Raw genomic sequence first — 21,119 nt, forward strand, 5'->3', positions numbered from 1 at the left:
ATATCAGCTTGCTTCAGAATGTGCCTTCCTTGTGCTCTGGCCTCTGTGATTTGGAAAAGTATGTGTTTGAAATGAGAAATTACAATTTTTGTAGAAATAGCAGTGGATGTGTGTGTGTGTGTGTGTGTGTTATTCTTCTAACATTCTCCAGAGTTCTCAAAACTGTGAAATTCTTAGTGTAACAGATTGGAAATAGGTCTGTCCTAAAACTATGAACTCCATGGTGCTTCAGGATCTTATATTCATTCTTGATAGTGGTCTTTCTAATGCTTGTTATCATCCCTGTTTTGTTTTTTTTTTTTTTTTAGATTATGGAGTTCTTATTTATATTCGACAATCCTAATTAAAAAATACTTGAAAGCTGCTACAGAGCCAAGCAATGCTATGTGAAAAAGATTGAATGCAGAAATCCAGAAGAAATTATCTACAGGTAATTAACCAAGTCACAGTAGGATGAGACCAGATGGAATTAAATCAATTTCAAGATATTTTTATTTTTCCAAGGATCAGTATCTTTCTGTGGTGTTGAAAAATTCTTCAGCTATGTAAGTGTGCCTTCCTTTTAGATAGTATTCCCCCTTTAGCACTAAAATTCCTGCTACCCTTGGAAGGAAGTGGTTGCTCAGGTGACCTTCGTATTGTGCCACCCCAGACCTGTGAAGAGGAGTCATGAACAGGGCCTGCACTGTGACAGTGCACCTGAGAGGCAGACCTATAAGAGTAGTCAGCTTTAACACCCACACCATGAGGGCCAAAGGATGTGTTTATTCACAGCAGACTGGTACCCAGCCAAAGAGGGGGCTGGGCAGGTGCAATTCTGAAATTACTACATCCCATTTAGAAAGTATGGTCCAAAGAGTGAGGTGCAAGCTTGGATTCAATTCCCAGGTTTACCACATGCTTCTTGTATGACTTTGGGCAAAGGACTGTAAATCCAAGCCATCAGATTTCAACAGAGAGGTGTTTAAATACCTGTGAAAGTCTGAATTTTAATTATATTGTGCCTCCATTCCCCATCTGCTGAATCAGTAGCAGTATCACTTTCCTACCTTGAGCTGAACTGTGAATGGCTTAGATACTGGGAAAGCAAGAGAGGTAAGAGGAAAGAAATGACAAGTGAAGCCACTTCCTGACGGCTTCTTGAGACCGAGCTCCTGTATGCAATCCCTTAGAAGAACTGAACTCATTTTTGAGCCTTTTCCTCACTACTACTTAACTTCTAGCCTTTCTTTCACAGGATGCACAGAAATGTAGCATGTTGAGATATATTCCACTAAGTAAATCTGATTAAAATTGACCAACATTTTGAAAATTATTGGGGGGAGGTAAGGCACGTAGGTGGTGCATAAATGCCTAAGTCTTGTTCCTTTAGAGAAAAGGAAAACCAACTTATTGTTTTCACCACAGGAACAGGTAGTTAAGCAAGTCCATATAAATATATCGCTGGAAGTGTAGCTGTGCTAGTTAATCTCAACCTGGTGGGGTTAAATGTGGCTGGCAGCAATCCCTTTGAAAAGTACCCAGAGCAGAACTGACTTGTAATCAGGTAATTTATATGTTAAAACATGTCTCAAACATCAAATATAAACATTCCACAAGAGCAACAGAGAACTTCAAAGTACATGTTCAAGATGTTGGTCCGGACAGAACCATTTGAAGGACTAGAAGAGATTTTGACAGAAGCCTCTAACGTGTCTATGAGTAATACAGCAACAGGTGGAGGTAAAACTATAACAATATCTCCTCTGCTTTGTTTTCGGCAGAGCAATGACAGAGTTTTGAGATGCAATCTGAGAAGAACTTGCTTTACAACTGTGCTATTACAGCCTCCTGGATAAAACCATTTGCATTGGTTTTGGCTCTTTTCAAAACACAGGAGAAAAAAAATCAATGCTCAATTTAAATAGCAAAGGATGAAACCATTTAGCTTTTTCAAACCTTATGACAAGTAATATAAAGTATAAAATGGAAGGGCTAAGTAGCTCTGGTAAAACTTTATTTTTTTGTAGCTAAATTCATCACACATTTCCCAAGTGTTATTCATGTGGGTTTGTTTGATATCATTGGCATTCAACTGCATTCTATGGATATTTTTTGGATTTTCTCCCTGTTATCAGCTACATGTGGGATTGAAATTTCTTAATAGAACAAGTATGATGAAAGATGCCTTATTTAATTCTACTGTGTAAGAGGACAAGCTGCTTAATGGCTATGCAGTGAAACCCTACATCTCCCAGGGGTGGGGATTCTGGCTTCCATTACGTCTCTGTTTTGGGAACTGCAGAGGGAGCTCAGAAGGCAGCTCAGATGAAGATGGAAAGTGAGGAAATGTGGGCTATTGCTCAGTCCAGTTCCGATGGCAAAGTTAGAGTTACAAAAACCCAGAGGCTGTTGGCCCTGACATAGTGGACTTAGGGAGTACGGACTCTGGAGGGCTACAGAACTAGATTTTGCTCTGTATCATGAAAATTTATCTTTATAAAGCCCATATTCTCACACTGTGTCCATATGGCTAATTTGAAAAATAGGTAATAGGTTGATCTCTTCTTTTTGCTTGGCACGTGTCATGGTTTAACCCCAGCCAGCAAGTACCCCACAGCCGCTCGCTCACTCACCCCACCTCAGCAGGAAGGAGAATCACAACAAAAAAGTAAACCTCATGGATTGAGATAATAGCAGTTTAATGATTAAAATAAAATACCATGGTATTACTACTTCTACTACTACTAGTAGTAGTAGTAGAAAAAAAGAGAGAGAGGACTAAAACTCAAGAAAAACAAGTGATGCATGGCACAGTTGCTCACCACCCACTGACTCATGCCCAGCCTGTCCCCAAACAGCAATCAGCAGCTTCTGGACAACTCCCCTCAGTTTGTTTTCTGAACATAACATTCTATGGTATGGATTATCCATTTGGCAAGTTCAGATCAGCTGTCCTGGCTGTGTGCTTCCCCAGCTTCTTGTGCACCTGCTTGCTGGCAGAGCATGAGTAGATGAAAAGTCCTTGATTTAGAGTAAACACCACTTAGCAACAACTAAAACATCAGTGTGTTATCAACATTATTCTCATACTAAATCCAAAACACAGCACTGTGCCAGCTACTAGGGAGAAAATTAACTCAATCGCAGCCAAAACCAGGACAGCATGAATGTAGGAATTCAGGACTTTCCTAGAAGAATCAGAGGTTTCCAGGGGCTGTGGTAACTGGGAGTGTTTGTAGTTTTCTTCCTGTAGACATGGGATCCCAAACTGCACTGATTCAAAGGTCTGTGTACACTACCATTGTGTCATCAGCATCACAAAACCAAAATTTTCCCCCTAGAATCTGTCACACAGGTGGGATCTTAGCAGTGCCCCTTCACTGTCACTAACATACTGACTGTGTCGCATTTGCAGTGTAGGCAGAGACATAGATTTCTTGTCAATTTAAACATGAAAACTGGAATTCTTCTCACTTGAATTTGTCCAAAGTTAGGACTAGGGAGAGGCTCACTCTTTAGAAGTACCTGTCTCCAGAAGGATGTTACCATCAGAACATGCCTGTCTTTCTCTGTCGGCTACAGAAGGAGCTCAGATCCAGAGCTTGTACAAGAGGCCAAACGTTGAGGTGACTGATCTAAGGTAAGAAAATGAATCTAAGCTTGAAGAAATGACCAGCGGTATTTCAATTATGTTAATATTCTGAAAATGCAAGGACTGTGTCATCTTTATTAATGCTAATATTTAGGTGATTTTGCATTCAGCACCAAGAATATTGTCCTTTATAAGAAGGTGGCACTGTGGGCTCTTCATTTACTGAGACAACCTTCCTCCCAGTTTATATATAGAAAGAATATATAGAAATCTTTGTGGGAACAGAAATTCTAATATTATTTTAATGATCACTTTTATAATAGTCACAGGGAACTGGGAATCAATTATCTCAGAAACGACTGAGGGATTGGTCCCATTGATGCACTGTTTAGATAATCACAGCTCTGTCACAGATTCTTCAGTAGCAATCAAGCACCAAATACATTTGCTATAAAATGTATTTATCGAGATTTCAAGACAGAGCAAAACACCTTATATTTCATCTTTGTGAAGAACATTATCAGTGACTATCTTAATGTAATTACTATTTTTATTAGTCCTTCCAGTATCTTATGGACTTTTTATGCATTAGTTGAATTTATCACGGGCAATCTCTTAATCCCAACACTGGCAGTTCATGCAGTCTATGCCTTATAATAGTCCAATACTGAAAACAGGATGTACGTGACAGATTTTCGGCACAGATATTTCTAATGAGACAGTCCTTGCTGTCCTGCTTCTTAACAAAGCAGTTCTGAAGATCTGCACTAAATTTTCATGTAGGTAGAACTAACAGAAAAACAGACAAACCCACACAATCACAGAATGGGTCAGGTTGGAAGGACCACAGTGGATCATCTGGTCACACCTCCTTGCTCACACAGGGTCATCCTGGAGCACATGGCACAGGATTGTGTACTTGAATATTTTCAACAATATTTCCACAACCTTTCTGGGCAATCTGTTCCAGTGCGCGGTCACCTACACAGTAAAGTTTTCCTCATGTTCAGGTGGAACTTCCTGTGCATCAGTTTCTGCCCATTTTGTCTTGTCCTATTGCTTGGCACCACCCAAAGATTTGGTACCAAACTGAAAGAGGGCTTCAGTCTCCTGGTGACTTCAGTAGACAGACTTACCTCTGACCCTCAAGAGGGGTTTGAATTGGTATCTGTGTCAGGGAGATACTACAGTATACAGAGTGCACTTCAGCTGTATGATCCTGAAGACTGCTCTCCAGTGTGTGTCCTTATGACTGGAAAAGGACAGCATGAAGATTATTTATGAGGAGGATAGCAGTAGAAATTTAAATATCAAGTGTTTTCTAAAGAGGGAGGAAGATACAGTCTCTCTCCCAAAGAGTCTAAATAGTGAGAAAAAGACAAAGACGGACAAAAATATGTGTAACATGTGGACAAGGCATCAGATCACATTATTAATAACTGGAATATACTGCATTTTTGTTCCATCCTCTTCCTTCCACTTTCCATTATTCTTATCATCATATTCTGCTTACATTTCAGGGGTCCAGCACAGGACCTCATGTATATGTGTAGTTCAGTCAACTAAGAATAATTTAAAAGATAAATGAATGTACTCAACTTTTCTTAAGCCTCATAAAAAGTGTAATTTCTAGGCAAAATTTAAATAGAAAGAGGGCAGATATTTTTTGAATGTGGCCAGAAAAAAAGATTTAATTTGGAGAACACTGTGAGAGCAAACAATAGGCCTCTGTGGAGAAGGATGTAAAGAAGTAGGTAAAACTGGAGAAATTATGATCTGACACGATAGTAAATCACCCAAAAGAAAAAAGTTTAATTGGTCCTTGGAGTTGATCACAACCTGTGATTCAGGAGAAAGCATGAAGCCTGTGGAAAACAACAAAGAGGAGTTATCGAGTCCAAGATCAGTAATAGTCTGACTAAAATAAGAGTTAAGGAACATTAATTCTCCAGCTGTACTTTGAATGGCCTGAGGGAAGTGTTTGTGAGGAGGTTGTAACAACTTGTGTTAGAGTAACACTGCAGGAAGCAACAGATTAAGAGGAGTGGGGTAAAGAGGTGAAAATGTGTGCTAGTGTTTGGGTGCAGCATCAAGATTCTGTTGTGCAGCATCAAGATTCTGTTCTGCAGCGAGACTCCTTGGTTATAAGTGACCTTGGATAATTCTGATCTTTTGATGCACTGGTTTTCAAACTTACAAAACATCTCAAATGTAGAACTCCATTTTTACCATTACTTCAGTGGATCTTCACCGCAGCAATGTAAGACCTTTTTCCTTTCTTAATAAAAGGAAATATGATTAGAACATAATTGCAAAAGAAAAAGCAAAATGAAACACCGTGAATGAGGAACAGCACTCCACGGTGGTTTTTTAAATTTGATTTTTTTCTCAAATTGGCTGAATTGCCAGCTGGTAGTTCTCATTTAACGAAAATATTGAGATGAGGTTTGGTGGAATAGAGTTCCTTCTCTAAGCTTGTTCAGCAAATTATTTTAATAACTGTGTTTTTGAAGCTGTAATAATTCCTGAATGCCCGTAACAGTTATTATCCTCATTATCATAATAATTTTTGTTGCTATAGAGATCTATATTGAAGGCATAATTTCTAAAACCATAGTGGTCATTCCCACAGTAAGTTCAGAGACTTTTTTCCACTTAACAGTCGTAAGTATAGTTGTGTGGTTTTTGCTATTTGAAACCCCAGCTGACACTGGAGATATCACTGCAGAGTGGAAGAGTAATACAGGAATACGAATAGGAATTGATTAAGTGTTCTGTGCAAAAAAGCTGAGGACGGGGAGGCAATGCCTCTTAAACATCAAGATTCAAAGTTACTATTCTGTTTTCTTTTTTCCCTTTGTTGTCGTTCACTATTACTCTTGTAGCAGAGTACTGAGAGCTGACATGGTTGGAGTCCTGCACTGAAAGATAATCACAGCTCTGGAAGGTTATAGGATAAATAGATGTGATGTTTACATTTTACACTGGGGGACTCTTAGGACTTACGCAGGACGACAGAGCAACTCTGGTCACTGATACTAAGAGCTCCTCAGTCTACAGCATTCATTTCATCATCGTGTGTTGCATCACAGCATCCTTCAGGCTCGCTCAGCCCCAGAGCCCAGCAGTCAATCTAAAATAGAGAGCCCAGCAGTCAATTAGCCCAGCAACTAAGAAGATCCATCGAACAACACCACTGATGATTGGGTTTGCATCCTTTTAAATCTTTTAAAACAAATGTCAGTATTTGTCATAAGCAAGAACGCCGATCAGATAAGTTGCTGTGTTTGGTGTAACAAGTCACGTGCTTCTTTCCATAAGAAGAGTGAAAAAAGCTCAAATTGGACTGATAGCGAAGAAAGCTCAAAGTGGACCAACAATAGCAGCAGATATTTGTGTGCAAGTTTGGTGGTGGTTTACAGGGTCACAGCTTTCATCTTGCCCTGTCCAGCTTCTCGGCCGATGCCAGAAATCCTTGGCAGGCTCTCCTCTTGCCAATTCACTGGAAAGCCACTACGATGGGGCTGCAGCCTCGGCAGCCCTATGAGACAATGGTGACAAATTATGTCCTGAACCCAGACAAGAGAGCACGATAAGTCTCCTCAGGCTTCCTGCCTCACACAGTTAACGGTTCAGTTAGAGTGTTTTTTCTATACATATGTTTCTTAACGTGAACCATCAACTGTGGGGAAAAAACCCCGTTCCTGAGGCACCTCCTGAGTGCCCGCCTGTCGCCAGCATCCCACAGGAGGGAGAGCTCCGGGGAGAGCCCATCCCGCCGCCAGGGGGCGCCACAGCCCCGGGCTGGCTCCGGCGCGTCCGTCGCCATCGCGACGGGGCCGGGCCGGGGCGGCGCGGCCGCCAGGGGGCGCTGCCGGGGCGGGGGGCGGCCGCGGAGCTGCGCGGGGACCCGATCCCGGCCCGGCCCGGCCCGGCCCATTCCATCCCATCCCAGCCGACCCGCGCCATGGGCAACGCTCTGCGGAAGAGCCAGGCGGTGCGGCAGGCGCCCGGCGGCGCGCCCCCGGAGCGGCGGCGCCCGGCAGGTAGGCGGGCGGGCGGGCGGGCGGGGGGCACCTGCCTGTCAGCGCCTCGCACCTGGAGGGCTCCGGGCGCGGCGGGACGGGGGGGGCGGGCGGGCGGAGAAACTGGCTCCAGCTTCCCGGAGAAACACCCGGGAGGGTTCCCTCTCTTGCTGCCCCCTCCCTCCGCTGTAGAACAACTTTGCTGTGCCTTCAGCAGGAGTGACCGCGGTCCGACGGCCGGTGCTGGTTACCTGTGCCCAAACACAGCCTGGCTGTCTCTTGACTGGCTTTATTGAGGCCAGCGGGGCTGGGCAGGCTGTGCCATTGTCCCGCTCACAGGAGCTCGGGGGGATGCAGGGAGCGGGGCCCCGGCCCTGGGAAGATGTAGGGAGCAGGACCCTGTCCCTGGGGAGTGCGGGCAACAGTGCTGGGTGAGGGTCCCTAGCACACACCGTGACCTGAAGGGATCCTGTGCTGGGGACCTGGAGTTAGACGGGAGCTAATGACCCTCTGGTCCATGGAGATGTTTTCTGTCTACCAGGATTGAGGCATGTTCGCACAACAGCGTTGGGGAAATTTGTGTTTCAGCTGTCTGATTTGTCCCTCTTGTGAGTCAGAATTTCACCCTGAGATCCTCCTTGGACGTAGCATTTACCGTGCTCTCACTGGGTCTATAAAAATCTGATGAAAGAAGAAAAATAATGGGCTTGATGTAATGAATGCCTGAAAATGAACCGATGCTTACATCTGGCACTGAACAGCAGTTCTGCTTAAATGAAAAAGCACTCTTAGGATGTAGTACTTCATTGAGCATCTACTACTGAAGGAGTTTTTTCAGCTCCACCACATCCTTGGGAAAGGGGACTGTTTTTAAAGATGTGTAATGATTTGAGAACATTGACACTAAAACACCTCGGGAGTTTTAAGGTATTATATAATATTTTAAGTCTTATTATGCATATGGAAATTGTCAGATACTTGGCAAACAAAGAATAAAGATGCCTGTGCGGAAGAATTTGCGTAAGGCACAGCAGGAGCTGGCAAATACAAAGATGGGGTTTATAGCAGTTAAAACTCTGGAGATAGGCTTATTGTTATGGCTCTATATTGCTTAGTATCTTTCAATTATACCAACACAAAATCCTCCAATCTGAGTGAAAAGCCTGGCATTGGAAGCACTGGATGTTCCTTGATCCTAAGAAGGACTAGGAAAAAAGAAGAAAACTCTCAAACCACTGTCAGGAAAGTCCAGTTGCCCTTGTACTTTCAGAACAGTGCAGTGACCTGATACCAGTTAGGGTTAACCCCCAGCAGTTCCCTTACCTAATGCTGCCACTACCATGTTATGATTTAGAAATACCCAGTTTAGTTTTAAATCAGATACTGAAAGCTATGCAGGTGTGGTAGCACAGAGCCTGGGACAGAGTAAACTGCTGTGGAGTTGTACCCAAACCTGGTTCCTCTAGCCAACAATATATCTGCTGACACAAACTCAGAAATGAAGCCTGCATCTTAACAAGCTTTTTCAGCCTTGTGAAGCTGACTCATTTAGGGTAAATGACTTAAAAGAACATATTGTTTGGGCTTTGGCTTATATGCTCTGCTGTATCTTTGGGTTTTCGATTTAAGACTTTCTGCTGCCTGTTCTACAACTCTGGCAGCATCTTAAAGTAATTCTCCAGGAAGGTTGGTTTAAAATGTGACATCAAGGTTTATATTTCAGCATGAAGGCAGCTTTGCTTCTGGGATAGTTGCACACAAGTAGATTATTATCTGAAACCCAACATCCATTTCCCAAAGGAACACATCAAAGTTTTTAATGTCTACCAAGGACAAGAGATGAGGGAAGTTGTGGGTGCTGTTGAAGAGGTTAAATAGAAGATTAAAACAAAAAAAAATTACAGAAATGTGAATAATTTACTTTAAAATGGAAACATAATTCAAATAAGCTAATTACTCATTGTTTAACTGACTCTGAAACACAAGCAATCTAAAATTAACCCCTTTCTATAGTTAGTCATAACAGGCAGTAGGGTGTTTTAATATCTCCATACATCCCTTGGACAAAGTATATCTAAACTTATGTGTGTTGTAGGAGGATGAAATTGAGACATTGGTAGCTGTAAGAATTTCTTAATGGCTCTCTGGATTTTTTCCCACCCGTCCATCATTTTTTCAATGGCAATAATAAATGTAGTTATTAATTCACTGTAAGATCTAAAGATGTTTAAAAAATAAACAGTGGGAAATTGGCAGTGAGCAAATCTGGCAAGAAAAATGGTGACTAGCACAGGAAAAAGTAAAAATGTTAAGATAAAGTGCTTATATATGGTTTGCATAAGATAGCTATTAAATACATTCTCTTGTCCTTAGCTTGTGCTGTTAAAAAGGTTATTCTCAATCTTCAAATACCATTCAGTTTGCTTCACCACTTGAGTTTTACACGTGCAGTGTTTATGGCATTTTGTGGATATAAAGGTATGAAAATTGGAAACAACTCAGAAGAGAGTGCTTTTCCTGATTTTTTTGTTGTCTCCACATCTTTTTAGCTTTCTGTATTATAAACAGGCATTTTACTGCAGAAGGAATTAAGGACAAAATTCAGAGCTATACAATAAGGGTCTAAACTTACACATCTCAGAATTAAGGTAGCCTGAATTGCAGCTTTTGCTTTATAAAATATATTGTTTGTTTCTGTTGGATTGTACCTTAGCATAGCCTCAAGTGCTGCTTTTTTTCTCCCAGACCCTCATGCTATTTGAATTTTGTGAGCAGCTGTGTTTCAGTTCAGTTTGACTTTGACATAAGTTGAAGTTGCTCAGCTTCTTTTAGGACTGGGCACTCAGGGCACAGCACACGCTCGCTGGTGGGCCTGGAAAGTTACAGTAGACGTGGAATGAAATTTGGGCTGGATTCTGCAAAGGGATTTAATAAAGTAGTGTTAAATTAATTGTTCCTCATTGCTAGTGCTAATCTGAGAGCCCCTGAATGCAGCATAACTGTGAGATGGAATAACAGGGGATCCACTTTGGTGGTCCTAGTTCTGTGCTGGAGTACAAACACCAACAGTGATTAAGTGGCATTAACATTTACATGTGGTGAGTGTCTGAGTAATGAGGCCCCAAATATTTTTACTTTTGCAGTATTTCCTGGAAATACCTTGACCATATAATTTACATGTGAGCTGCTCAGGTAACAATAACAGATGTGTCATAGAACTCTTTATGGAGAAGAGTAGAGTAGACTCAAATGCTTAATGTGGCTTAATGCCCAGGTGCTTCCTCTGCCCTTGTTAATAGTTATGCCATCCCCTTGATTTCCACTGTGAATGGAAACAGTGCTTGGCCCTCAACAATGTATGGTACTTGTCTTCTTTTTTTCCAGTTCTTTTTTATGGTTTCTCTGCTTGTTCCTATCTGAAAGTTGTTCCTTCATTAAGCTCATCTTGGACACCCTTTGATAGGGTGTCTTGTTATTGTTTGGATTGTGCCTGTAGAAAACAAATCAAATACCAGATAGAATCATGCACATTATGCCTAATTGGTAACTCATTATCCTTTTTCTTTATCACTGCTATCTCCTGAGAATGTTCTATCTTCGATGTCTTGCCTATTTTTGATACCTGCCTGTTGCAATGCAACTGCCTTCCAGTTTGTTGTATCTTGACTCATTTTTTTCAAGTACTTGGTTATATTTTCCTCATTCCTACTTTTCAGTGCCTTCCATTTTGAATGTGGTGTCACATTGTAGGTCTTCATCACAGAACTCGATTATATTTGATGGCCTCTCTTTTTCCTTATCTTCGGTTTGGTTTTACCCTCTATTTTTCTTCCAAAAAGCTCACAGCTGTTGCTTTTCATAGCATATTGCCTTTTCTATCTGTACCCTTTGTGCCTTGTACTACTGAGTATGTAGTTGGACTCATTTATGGTAAACCCTGTCGAGTTGTGTGACCTCCTGTAATTTTTTGGCTCTTACAACCCTATCTGACCCAGCACTTTCATTTGCATAAAAGAGATATAAATGCAAAGGGAGGAAGTAAGTAAAGCATGCAAATCCTTTTATTTCCATAGAAAATAATGGTAGGTTAGTCTAGTCATAGCTTTTCTTAAGAATCTGCTAATGAACTGGTTTTGCATAGTGAACTGAGATAGCGTCTCATTTAATCTTCTGTTCTAGTGAAGTTGCCTGTTTTGCTTGTCGAGTCAGCTGCTCGGGGAAGAAAGTGCTGTTTGACATGGTCACCTCACCTGTGCCCTGGCCTTGCATGCCCAGTAGAGTGAGAAGGAAACTCTCCACTTCCTTATCTCCTCCGCTGTATGCACAGCCTGACACAAAGCAAGCACGTCTCTGTAATTCTGGCTTACGAGTGTAACGTGTTTGTTGTTTTACACCCATCTTTCACAACCGTTTCCAGCCAGAGCTTTGTTAGAGCCTGTGTGCATCAGATTGGTTATGTCATATCACTTAGTTGGCAAGAGAGTTTGCAGGGCAGTGACCTGTTAGACTGTGCTGCTTCACTCACCTCACAGAAATGCTGTGTCATTGCTTGCTGGGCTGCTACAAGAGGGATTAAATTGTTCCACCCAAGTCCTTTTGTTTTTCAGAGACAAAAACCTTTGATTACTCTGAATTGCAATAAGTGGGGTTTCTTTCCCCCACCTATTAAAAAAGAAAAAAAATCACAGTTTTTTGAGCCAAATATCTAAGTACTTTCCATGGTGTAGTATAGTACCTCCTTAAACTACATGCCCTTTCTGGGACATCACCTACAAATAACTTTTTTTCCTTTAACAATGTTCACTTTTAATACTGGCTCTTTTGACAATTAACCTGATTTTGTGTGAGCTGTTTCCCACCATATTTTTTGTGTTCTCCATGACTCAAATGCAAGCTTGATTACAAAGAGGTGTGGGGGATTGAATTAAATGGCTTTAGTTGTGGTAGAGACAATAAAGGCATGGCTGGGGGCAGTAGGGATAATGAATGGCACCAGCACCTGGGAGATCCTGTTCCAGCCCTGCTGAGTATTGTTTTACCTCTCTGTGCCTCAGGTACCACTCTTGAATAAGTGTGGCTAGTGATGCTTCCTCCTCCTGTCAGAGAGTTATTTATTTACTGACCGGGAAAAAAAAAAAAGGGGTAGCATGAGAGTATTAATCACAGTTTGTGGAAGCCACAGGTTTGTGTTGGCCACACATTGGAATTTCAAGAAGAAAAGTCAGGAAGCTCAGCTTTTTCAGGTCATCTGAAATAAAGAGTGAGCCAGTATGGATGACACTGTGAGCATGATACACCTACAGGTAGTCATACCAGAAATCAGCTTCCTTTGCTTTGATTTGGATTAGACAAAGCTTTATACTAATATGGGTAAATCCAAAAGCAACAGTGACTTTTGAAGGGAATAGACAAAAATCCATATTAAAATTACCAGTATTATAAGGTTATATTTTCCGTAATGATTGCATATAAATCATTAAATGAGATGTTGTAGCTTTTAGCACAGTTCCAGGGGCAGAGAAGCTTTATCTTAAGTTTTTCAAAGCCTAGTTAATTTAGTTCACAATGAAATAAAGTGGAAGATGGAAGTGGTCAAAAATACATAATTAATTTAGGATTGCTTTTCTTTTACTGAGGAAGACATAATCTGAAATTTACCATTTTTAAATTTATGTAGCTTGTTCTGTTAGAGCTAACAGAGTTTGTATTGGAGATGTTCTAGAAATACGTGAGGCCAGCGTGTGATGTTATGCTCACAGAAAACATCCCTGTTCGTGCTAATTAGAGCAACCTGGCTAATTCCTGTATGGTTTGCTGTAAACAATTACATAAGAAATGAGGAATGGCTGAAGACTTCCAAGGGCAAGTACCCACTGTCTGATACTGCTCAGGACTTTGGTGTCAGAGAGCACTACTGAGAAAGTCTGTGAGAAAGCCCAGGTCTTGTTGGAGTGGGGTTTAAAGTTCCAAACTTATTATAGCAGAAACATGTCTTCCAGGGCTTTTCATAAAAAAACAAAGAGTACAACTGAACTGTCGAAATCAGTGAAGTAAAATACTTTTTCATATCACATGGATACTTAAAAAAGCAAAAGAAAAACAAATGCCTGGAAGTAGGAATTACTTCTTCTGCTAGGAACTAGGAACTGAAACCAGTTTCAGAAGCCCTTTTGCAGACTATCAGGATGTGACAGGTATGAACTTGAGTGGCTGGTTGTTAGAGGCTGAGAAGTAGGTATTTTAGTGTTGAGTTTCTTGCCTTGGGTTAACAGCTCTTCACATTCCTCTGGGCTTTCAAAGGTGGTGGATTACAGCCTTCAAAACACAGTGCTGACCTATCTTGAGTGAAAAGCAGATTGGATGATGTTGCTGAGTCAGTCCCCAGATGTTCATTAGAAAACTGAGCTGAAAAGGGTGAATTTTGTCATTTAAGGGCTTTGTTTGAGTGGGAACTTTTCTGTTGTATATAGAGAGCTTTGAATCAGGCCCTCAGATAGATGTCACTTGAAAGTTAGTATTTTATTTTATCTGGCATTCGTCATTCCTCTATCAGTATTTCTTCTTTGACTTGTCTTGGTTTTGTAATTCCTGCCCTGCTCTGTAGAGATTAGATTAACAGTTCTCAGTAGATTTTTATTGTCCTTTGAGAAAACAGTGTTGTTAAGCTTTCTGCCATTTTCTGCCTTTTTCATGTGTTAACTGCATTTATTTTGCTGAGAATGATGAGGGGTTTTTTCTCCTCCACCTTAGGGAACTGAACACTTAGGTTGCCAAGCTCCCAAAAGAAAGTTTGTATCTACATGTTTTGCTACTTTATGGAAATTATTTTAAAGGCCTTTTATACTCAAATAGTTGTGGTGAAGAAAGAATTTATGTTTTGAAGAAAGAGATGGGTGTTTTGGAGTAATACTGTGTACTAGTCAGGATTCTGCTAACAGAAATCTGTGACAAAGTAGACTCCCTGCTTCAAGTAGATGGAAAGTTCAGTTATTCCACATGATGCCTTGATCTTGATCTCGTTCAACCTATCTGTTATTTAAATGGGAGAAGTTTTAAGCCTTTAGATATGAAAAGCATATTAACAAGAATACAATTAAAATTAAAGGACTTTGCAGCAACACACTGAATAAATATAAGCAAAAACAGTTCAAAGAACTTCTGATTTCTTAGGAAAATGCACTTTACTCTTTTGCTTGTCAGTCTCGAAGCTTGCTAGGTTTCGGATTTGAGAATGTCGTAATTTAAGCCCAACTGGCAGCTCAGCCCCACACAGCTGCTCACTCCCTCCTCCCTGGTGGGATGGGAGAGAGAATTGGAAGTGTGAATGTGAGAAAACTTGTGTATGAGATAAAGGCAGGTTAATAGGTAAAGCAAAAGACGTGCATGCCAGCAAAGCCCTAGGCTTCAATTTTTTCTCAGTTTTGTCAGATCAGCTGATTGCAAGGCATCCTGTCAGTGTGGATTTGTGATATGATCCAGGCTGGAGGTGTGTATTTTAAAGGCTTGTTTTTTTTCCCCTTGTCATCTGAATGATGTAATGGCTCTGTTCCCACCAATACCAAATGTTCGAGGTTACGCAAAGGAGGAGGTAGTGACCTGTGTTGACAGTGCAGAGATGAGCAAACCTAGAAGAGGGAAAACCTGAAAATTTCTCAACCTAAAAGGTTCACTTGGACATAAGGTAAATGTTCATTGTTGTATGAAATGACCTGTACTTCTCAGATGCCTGAAGAAAGGGCTGTAAAGCGAGTTACATGCTTATTTGGAAACATTACAAATTTAAAGTCATCTTCTGAACTATTGGAGTAGGGGCAGCTATTTTTAAAATTATAATTTGTCAAAAATGTGAAGTTTATTCTTTTTGATAATGTTCTTCTGTGTGATACAGAAAATCTAGGTAAATAAGTGAAGACTTTTGCCTTGAAGTGCCACTTCCAGATCTTCACAGTGAGTAGTTGAAGCATGATTGCTTTCCATGAGTCTCCACATCCTGCCTCAGCAGCCCATGGGATCCCTGGTTGTACACTTCTGCAGAATAAGGTGGTTCTTATCCTGCAGCAGTTCTGCTTATGAGATTACACAACCAACAGTCAAAAGTTCAGAGGCCTCAGTACCAGGAAGGACTTTGGTTTGTGTGGAAGCTCACTCCCAATAAGGAAGGATATGGATTAAAAATACCATAGTTGCTTCACTGCATTTTTTCCCCTCTGCTCGAGAAGTGAGGCTTAAAAGGTTGGGGTTTTTTCTGGTTCAACAAGCCACTGAGCAAAACTGGCAGTTTTGCTGCTACCAACGAGGGAAATGTTGCTGCCCCCTCTTCGTCCCTGCCAGTCTGTACAGATATGCCTTCTGCCTGGCACCAGCTGTGGTGCTTACAGGATCCTTCCCTGGGCTGGCTGAGCTTGTTGGACTGGTGGGAAACTGTCCACAACTTTTCTTCTCCTGGGTTAATTTTCTCCTGGGTTAGTGAGTTGATTTAGCTCATGCAAAGGTCTGATGTCTGCCAGGGCTGGTGCCAAGTATGCATGCAGACAGCAAGAAGAAAAAAACAGTGTGGTGGAAGAGAATAGACTTGTCCCATTTGATAGTAGTGATTTGTGAGATTAATTCACACATTAAGAAGCACTTGGAGGGTCATAAGGTAGGTAGCACTCAACAGCCACCATCGAGATTGGGACTAACAAAAAACAAAGATGGTGGTAGCACTGGGCAAGAGCCTCACTGGATCTTCCTTTAGTTGCTGTGAGTTGCTACAAACTTGCTGAAGTAACACTGATACTCATCGGGCAAAGAGAGTCATCCTCATCCTCACCACTACATCTCTGAGAGTTATCCAGAGCAGATCCGTGATTCAGGTTCCCCTTATCAGTCTCACTCTGCAAAAGGTGTCCGCTGATTCATTTTTTGAAAGTATTGATTCACAAGGACCATAGGTTATTGTTACTGCTGTTAAAGGATGGAATTTTATGGAGAACAAGCAGGTGACTCACAGAGCACTTTCTGCTTTGTCATCCTGCCTGTGGCAGGTTGCCCAAACCAAGGAGGGAGAGGCCCCCAGCAGCAGAGGCAGCCAACAGACAGAGTCTTTCAAGTCTCTGCCAGAGGTTATGGTTGCCTTTGGGTTTTGGGGCTATTGCTAAAGCTTTGCACCTCTGGCACAGATCTACCTGAAAATAATTAGAGATGTTTATATAAATGCCTGTGTTGTCTAATGACTAGATTTTTATCTCACTGAAGATACGGTTTTAGGTGAACATTCCTGAGTTGTTCAAACTTGTTGTAAGAATAAAGTATTCCTTCAGTTGCTTCAGATATACCCTGAATTGTAATTTGATAATATATTGAAGCAAAAAATTATCCCTTGTGAAGTTTGTGAAGTTAGTCTTTGTGAAGGCTGTTCAAAACCTGTGTTCTTGCTTTTGTCTTTTTACATTTGTATGTTCCCCAACTAGAAAAGGAAAAGTATTATCCATCACTAATATTACTATTAATTATTACATAACAATTCTGATCCTTAAATCCCTTTACCACCATCAGCAAAGTAATGTTCCTAATACCTTTGTGAGATAAAGGAATTCTATCACCAAGTTTCAGAGAAGAAATCAGAGATGACAAGGTTATAAACCAATTTTCAATTACTGCCTTTTTTTGGTTTATGTCTCTGTGTGTGAATGCTTTTCAGGTTTATGGGCTCAGTGCCCAAGGAATGTATACATAGCATTCAGTTTGGCTGTTTTTCTAAGTATGGGCACGTGTCAGGGTTTGCTAATTGATGCTGGTTGTGCAGTGCAAAGTATGTGATTAAGTACAAACGAGTGTGTACTGACCCATTTATTGGAAATTAAGCTTAACATAACTCAGTTCTGTGCAGGAAGGTAGAGCTAATAATGGATTCCAATCAAGTATTAGATTTTCCCTTGTTGTCTTTTTTGATGCCACATCAAATAAAGTTTCACCATGTGTAAATGTTATTTTTTTCCTTTTCACTAATATGCTTAAACTTTAAATTGGAGATATATATATATATATTTTTAAAATCAGTTATGACCAGTGGGCAAGCTGATCTTTTTCAGACTTTGGAATATGTTTATTTAGAGGATTTCATAGTCTGAGCGGTACCATGTGTCAGAAATTACTGGGGAGTGGGGGGAAGAAATTGCATGGAAAAAACCAATTATATCAATACTTCAAACTGAAAGAAGTTTCCAGACAACTAATTGCAGGAGAAAGATAAGAACCTGTAATTCAGTTTAAAATAGTAAATTCTTAAAAAAAAAAAAAAAAAAAAAGAGCACATCAGAATAAGAATGTCACTTTCTGGGCAAGAAAGCTGAAAATCATAATTTTCCTTTAAGACTGAAGTTTCAGGCTTAGCCACAGCAAACATGATTTCCTTGCTTTGTTAAAAGCATATTGTTAGATTGGCAAAAAGTACTGAAATCTCAGCCAACTCTCATATGGGATTTTATTCAAGAGAAAAATATAGCAAGTCATCCTAACGTTGCAAATGACTCATCGGCCGCCTTAGGAAACGCTGCCCTGGGACAGGCATGCCGCTGATGAGGAAGCAATGAGGCTGCCAGGCCACTCCCCCAGACAATTTCCCTGGAGGAGCACAGCCTTCATAAAGGACGTCTCTCCAGACAATACGTTATTTTACTCTTTATTTCACAGAGGGAGCCCCAAAGCTGCGAGAAGGGCAGCGCGAAGTAGCAGCAGAAACTTCACGGCCAGCTTTTGTACAGGAGAAGCCGATAGGAGATCATGAGGAAACTTTAAAGGTAGGGGGAGATACATTTTAAAGTCTATAATTTAGTTTTGCCGTTGAAAAATAATCAGCATGTAGGCTTTCTTGTAAAATTTGCAGTTCATGGAAAAAGAATGGAGGAAATCCGTTCCCAGGATGGATCACGGTCATGAACAAGTTCCCCTGGTAAATGGGACATAGAGCTTGTCAAGATCCTGGCTGCTTTGGAGGGAGGTTCTAGGAGGTGGCTTCAGAGGGAGGTTGTAATCTACTTTGTCTGATCTCAACTTTTAGTATGTTTTCATACAGAATTATTGTCAAGAACTAATGAAAGATGAACCAAACAGGATGGAATAAAAGCTGAAGATTTTTAATCCATGTGAAAACATAAAGCATTTTTCAAAAGTAGCATTATATAAGCAGTGATCTAATCAAATTTCATGAGTAGTTTTTGTGGTTTCTTTGCATGCATCATAAAGATACCGTTCTTGGTAGCTGGGTTTGATGACTGTGTAGGAGTTAGTCCACCCTTAGACTTCACACCATTCCGTTGCCACTAAGGAAACAAGAAGTTGTACTTTGGTAAAGAATGGCACCCTTTCTCTAGTTTTACATCCTTAAATAGAAATAAAGTGAAGCTGCATATCATAATACAATATATGTCCCTTTTCCACTGTTACTCTGATTGCAGTAGGAAGTTTGAGCCTGGCTAATGGCTGTGTTAGAAAAATAGTAATAAGGGAACCAGGTGCAAAGTAGATTTAGTGTTAGGGGTGAATGTTGGGATTGCAGAGAGGAGGAAAAAGAACGAGGTGTTTTTGGTTGCCTTCACAGCAGCCACAGGTGGTTTCTAGGTTTTGTTTCTACTGTTAACAGGCTTATGAAATACTATTAAAATCTAACTTTCTACAGGCAGATGCACAGCCTGAATTTCTGCTGACATTGCTGTGTAATTTTTCTGAGGGATAGGGGACTTATGTCAGTGAGATCTCTGCTGGCAGCCATCAGTAGAGTAGACATAGTTATAGAGAGGGACTAATGAAACCTCAGAGAAAGGTGACAGTAGAATGGTTTGAGTACAAAGGGCTGCTTAATGCAAAATGAAATTAAAATGAAAAGAAAAGGGAAACTTCTTTGGGCTTTTTTCTTTCCTTTGATTTGCCACTACTATTCCAGTAGTACTGAATCAAGTCCTATCTAGTCAGGCGCATGGAAACACTTGAATAAAAGTGAGCAGATTCATAAAGTGACAAAGCATGGGTTTCTTAATTTTTGGTCTTTAAAGTTTTTCCATGACTTTTGTTGATACTGATTTACATCAGCTGAGTCAATCCTGATCTTGTCCTGGATTTGAGAGTCATTTGAGGATTTTCTCAGAAGCTCCAAAGGCATGAAGGTTTGAAGCCCTGATAATCTCAGCTTCATGAATTAAGTACAAAGGCTCATTTTAGAAAGAGAATGCTATGATCTTTGTGGCATACAGTTGTCAAAATGCATTTTAGGATTTATGGATTGTTTTTCTGTGGTAGTAGTTGTGATAAAAAAAAAATCTCTTGTGAAACCATAGTGGCCATACTTGATCCTTTTGATGCTGAAGTTAAAGCACTAAACTGGAGCAATAATATATACATACATGTTACAAAAATGTAGTTTTCAGAAATTTTTTTTTTTAATTCAGTTCTGTTCATTCTGTTGGCAAGGCTGGGAATTACTGTGGATTGTTGCAATGTTGTATAGGGTTGTTGTATTTTCCTACTAATATATGCAAGAGGAGGGGAAAAACACTAATTAGGAAAGTCCAGGGCAGATGAAAAGAATAAAATAAATTAATGGAAAGCTTATGTCAGCAGTTATGTATCTCATCCTGGAGTGCAGTATGAGGAGGCACTGTGGTTGTATTTTCATGGAAAACTAAGCTCTGCAAGGAAACTCAACAAACAAGAAAATTCATAGTTCAATATTTAACAGGTACTGAACTATTCAAGGATGGATTAAGAACTTGAAATTAAAAAAAGCTAATTACAAGCAGAGCTCAGAGAATTCAGATGCAATTATGTTCTCTTATCACAATATTTGCTGCTGAAAATACTAATTTTTGAATCCTCCATATTCCCTAATACTTTTTTTTTCCTCTGTTCAGACACATAAGGAAGATAAGCCTCAGAAAGCGATGGAGATGAACGGGCTCGCGCCGGTGCCAGATTCCTATGACTATGATCTCATTGTCATTGGTGGAGGCTCAGGTGGTCTGGCAGCTGCCAAGGTATGAGAGGGAAAATACAGATTCTTATTTTCCTTGTAAGTAGGTGGGTGACATCCTCAGTGTCTTGGATTTGGGTATCTTTAAGACTCTGTAGGGGCATAACATTTCTGCCTGATCAGTGATATTTGTTTTGAGGTTAGTGCCAGATATACAATATTCTTTTCTTTTTGTTCTGAAGAAGAAAAACATAAAAATCTCATGGTACACTCCCTAGTAGAATGAAACTTGGTTCCCACTAATGGGAGATAATGCTGCTGGAAAACAGCAGGTAGATACTTTAATCGTGTTTTTTAGTAGTTGAATTAAAACCTAACTCATAAATGAAAAGGTTTTTAAAATTATTTAAAATTAACATCGGGAGGCATCTAGTTTTATATAAAAGTACTACCTCTTCAGAAATAGTTGTGTATCTTGTTTTAAGTCTTGAAAATGGAAGAGATTTTGTGGTTTGTGAGCTTATATTGTTGCATAAATGGAGATTTTGCCTAGACTTAGGCAGAGTTAGGGTCT

General features: G+C 40.4%; 1 protein-coding gene across 2 annotated transcripts in view; it reads left to right on the forward strand.

The window, feature by feature from the left end:
* The first annotated feature begins 3,600 nt into the window (after positions 1–3,600).
* Positions 3,601–21,119, forward strand: part of TXNRD1 (thioredoxin reductase 1) — a 42,507-nt gene continuing 24,988 nt past the window's right edge. The window contains exons 1-3 of one of the 2 annotated variants that reach the window (XM_064654838.1): positions 3,601–3,622; positions 18,274–18,380; positions 20,487–20,609. In XM_064654838.1, the coding sequence (XP_064510908.1) occupies positions 20,517–20,609 (93 nt within the window). In that variant the 5' untranslated portion in view covers positions 3,601–3,622; positions 18,274–18,380; positions 20,487–20,516. Of the gene's footprint in view, positions 3,623–7,467; positions 7,621–18,273; positions 18,381–20,486; positions 20,610–21,119 lie in introns of those variants that run through there. The other variant, XM_064654837.1, reaches the window with a different exon arrangement.

Source organism: Pseudopipra pipra, chromosome 5, assembly GCF_036250125.1.
Source record: "Pseudopipra pipra isolate bDixPip1 chromosome 5, bDixPip1.hap1, whole genome shotgun sequence".
NCBI classification, from domain to species: Eukaryota; Metazoa; Chordata; class Aves; order Passeriformes; family Pipridae; genus Pseudopipra; species Pseudopipra pipra.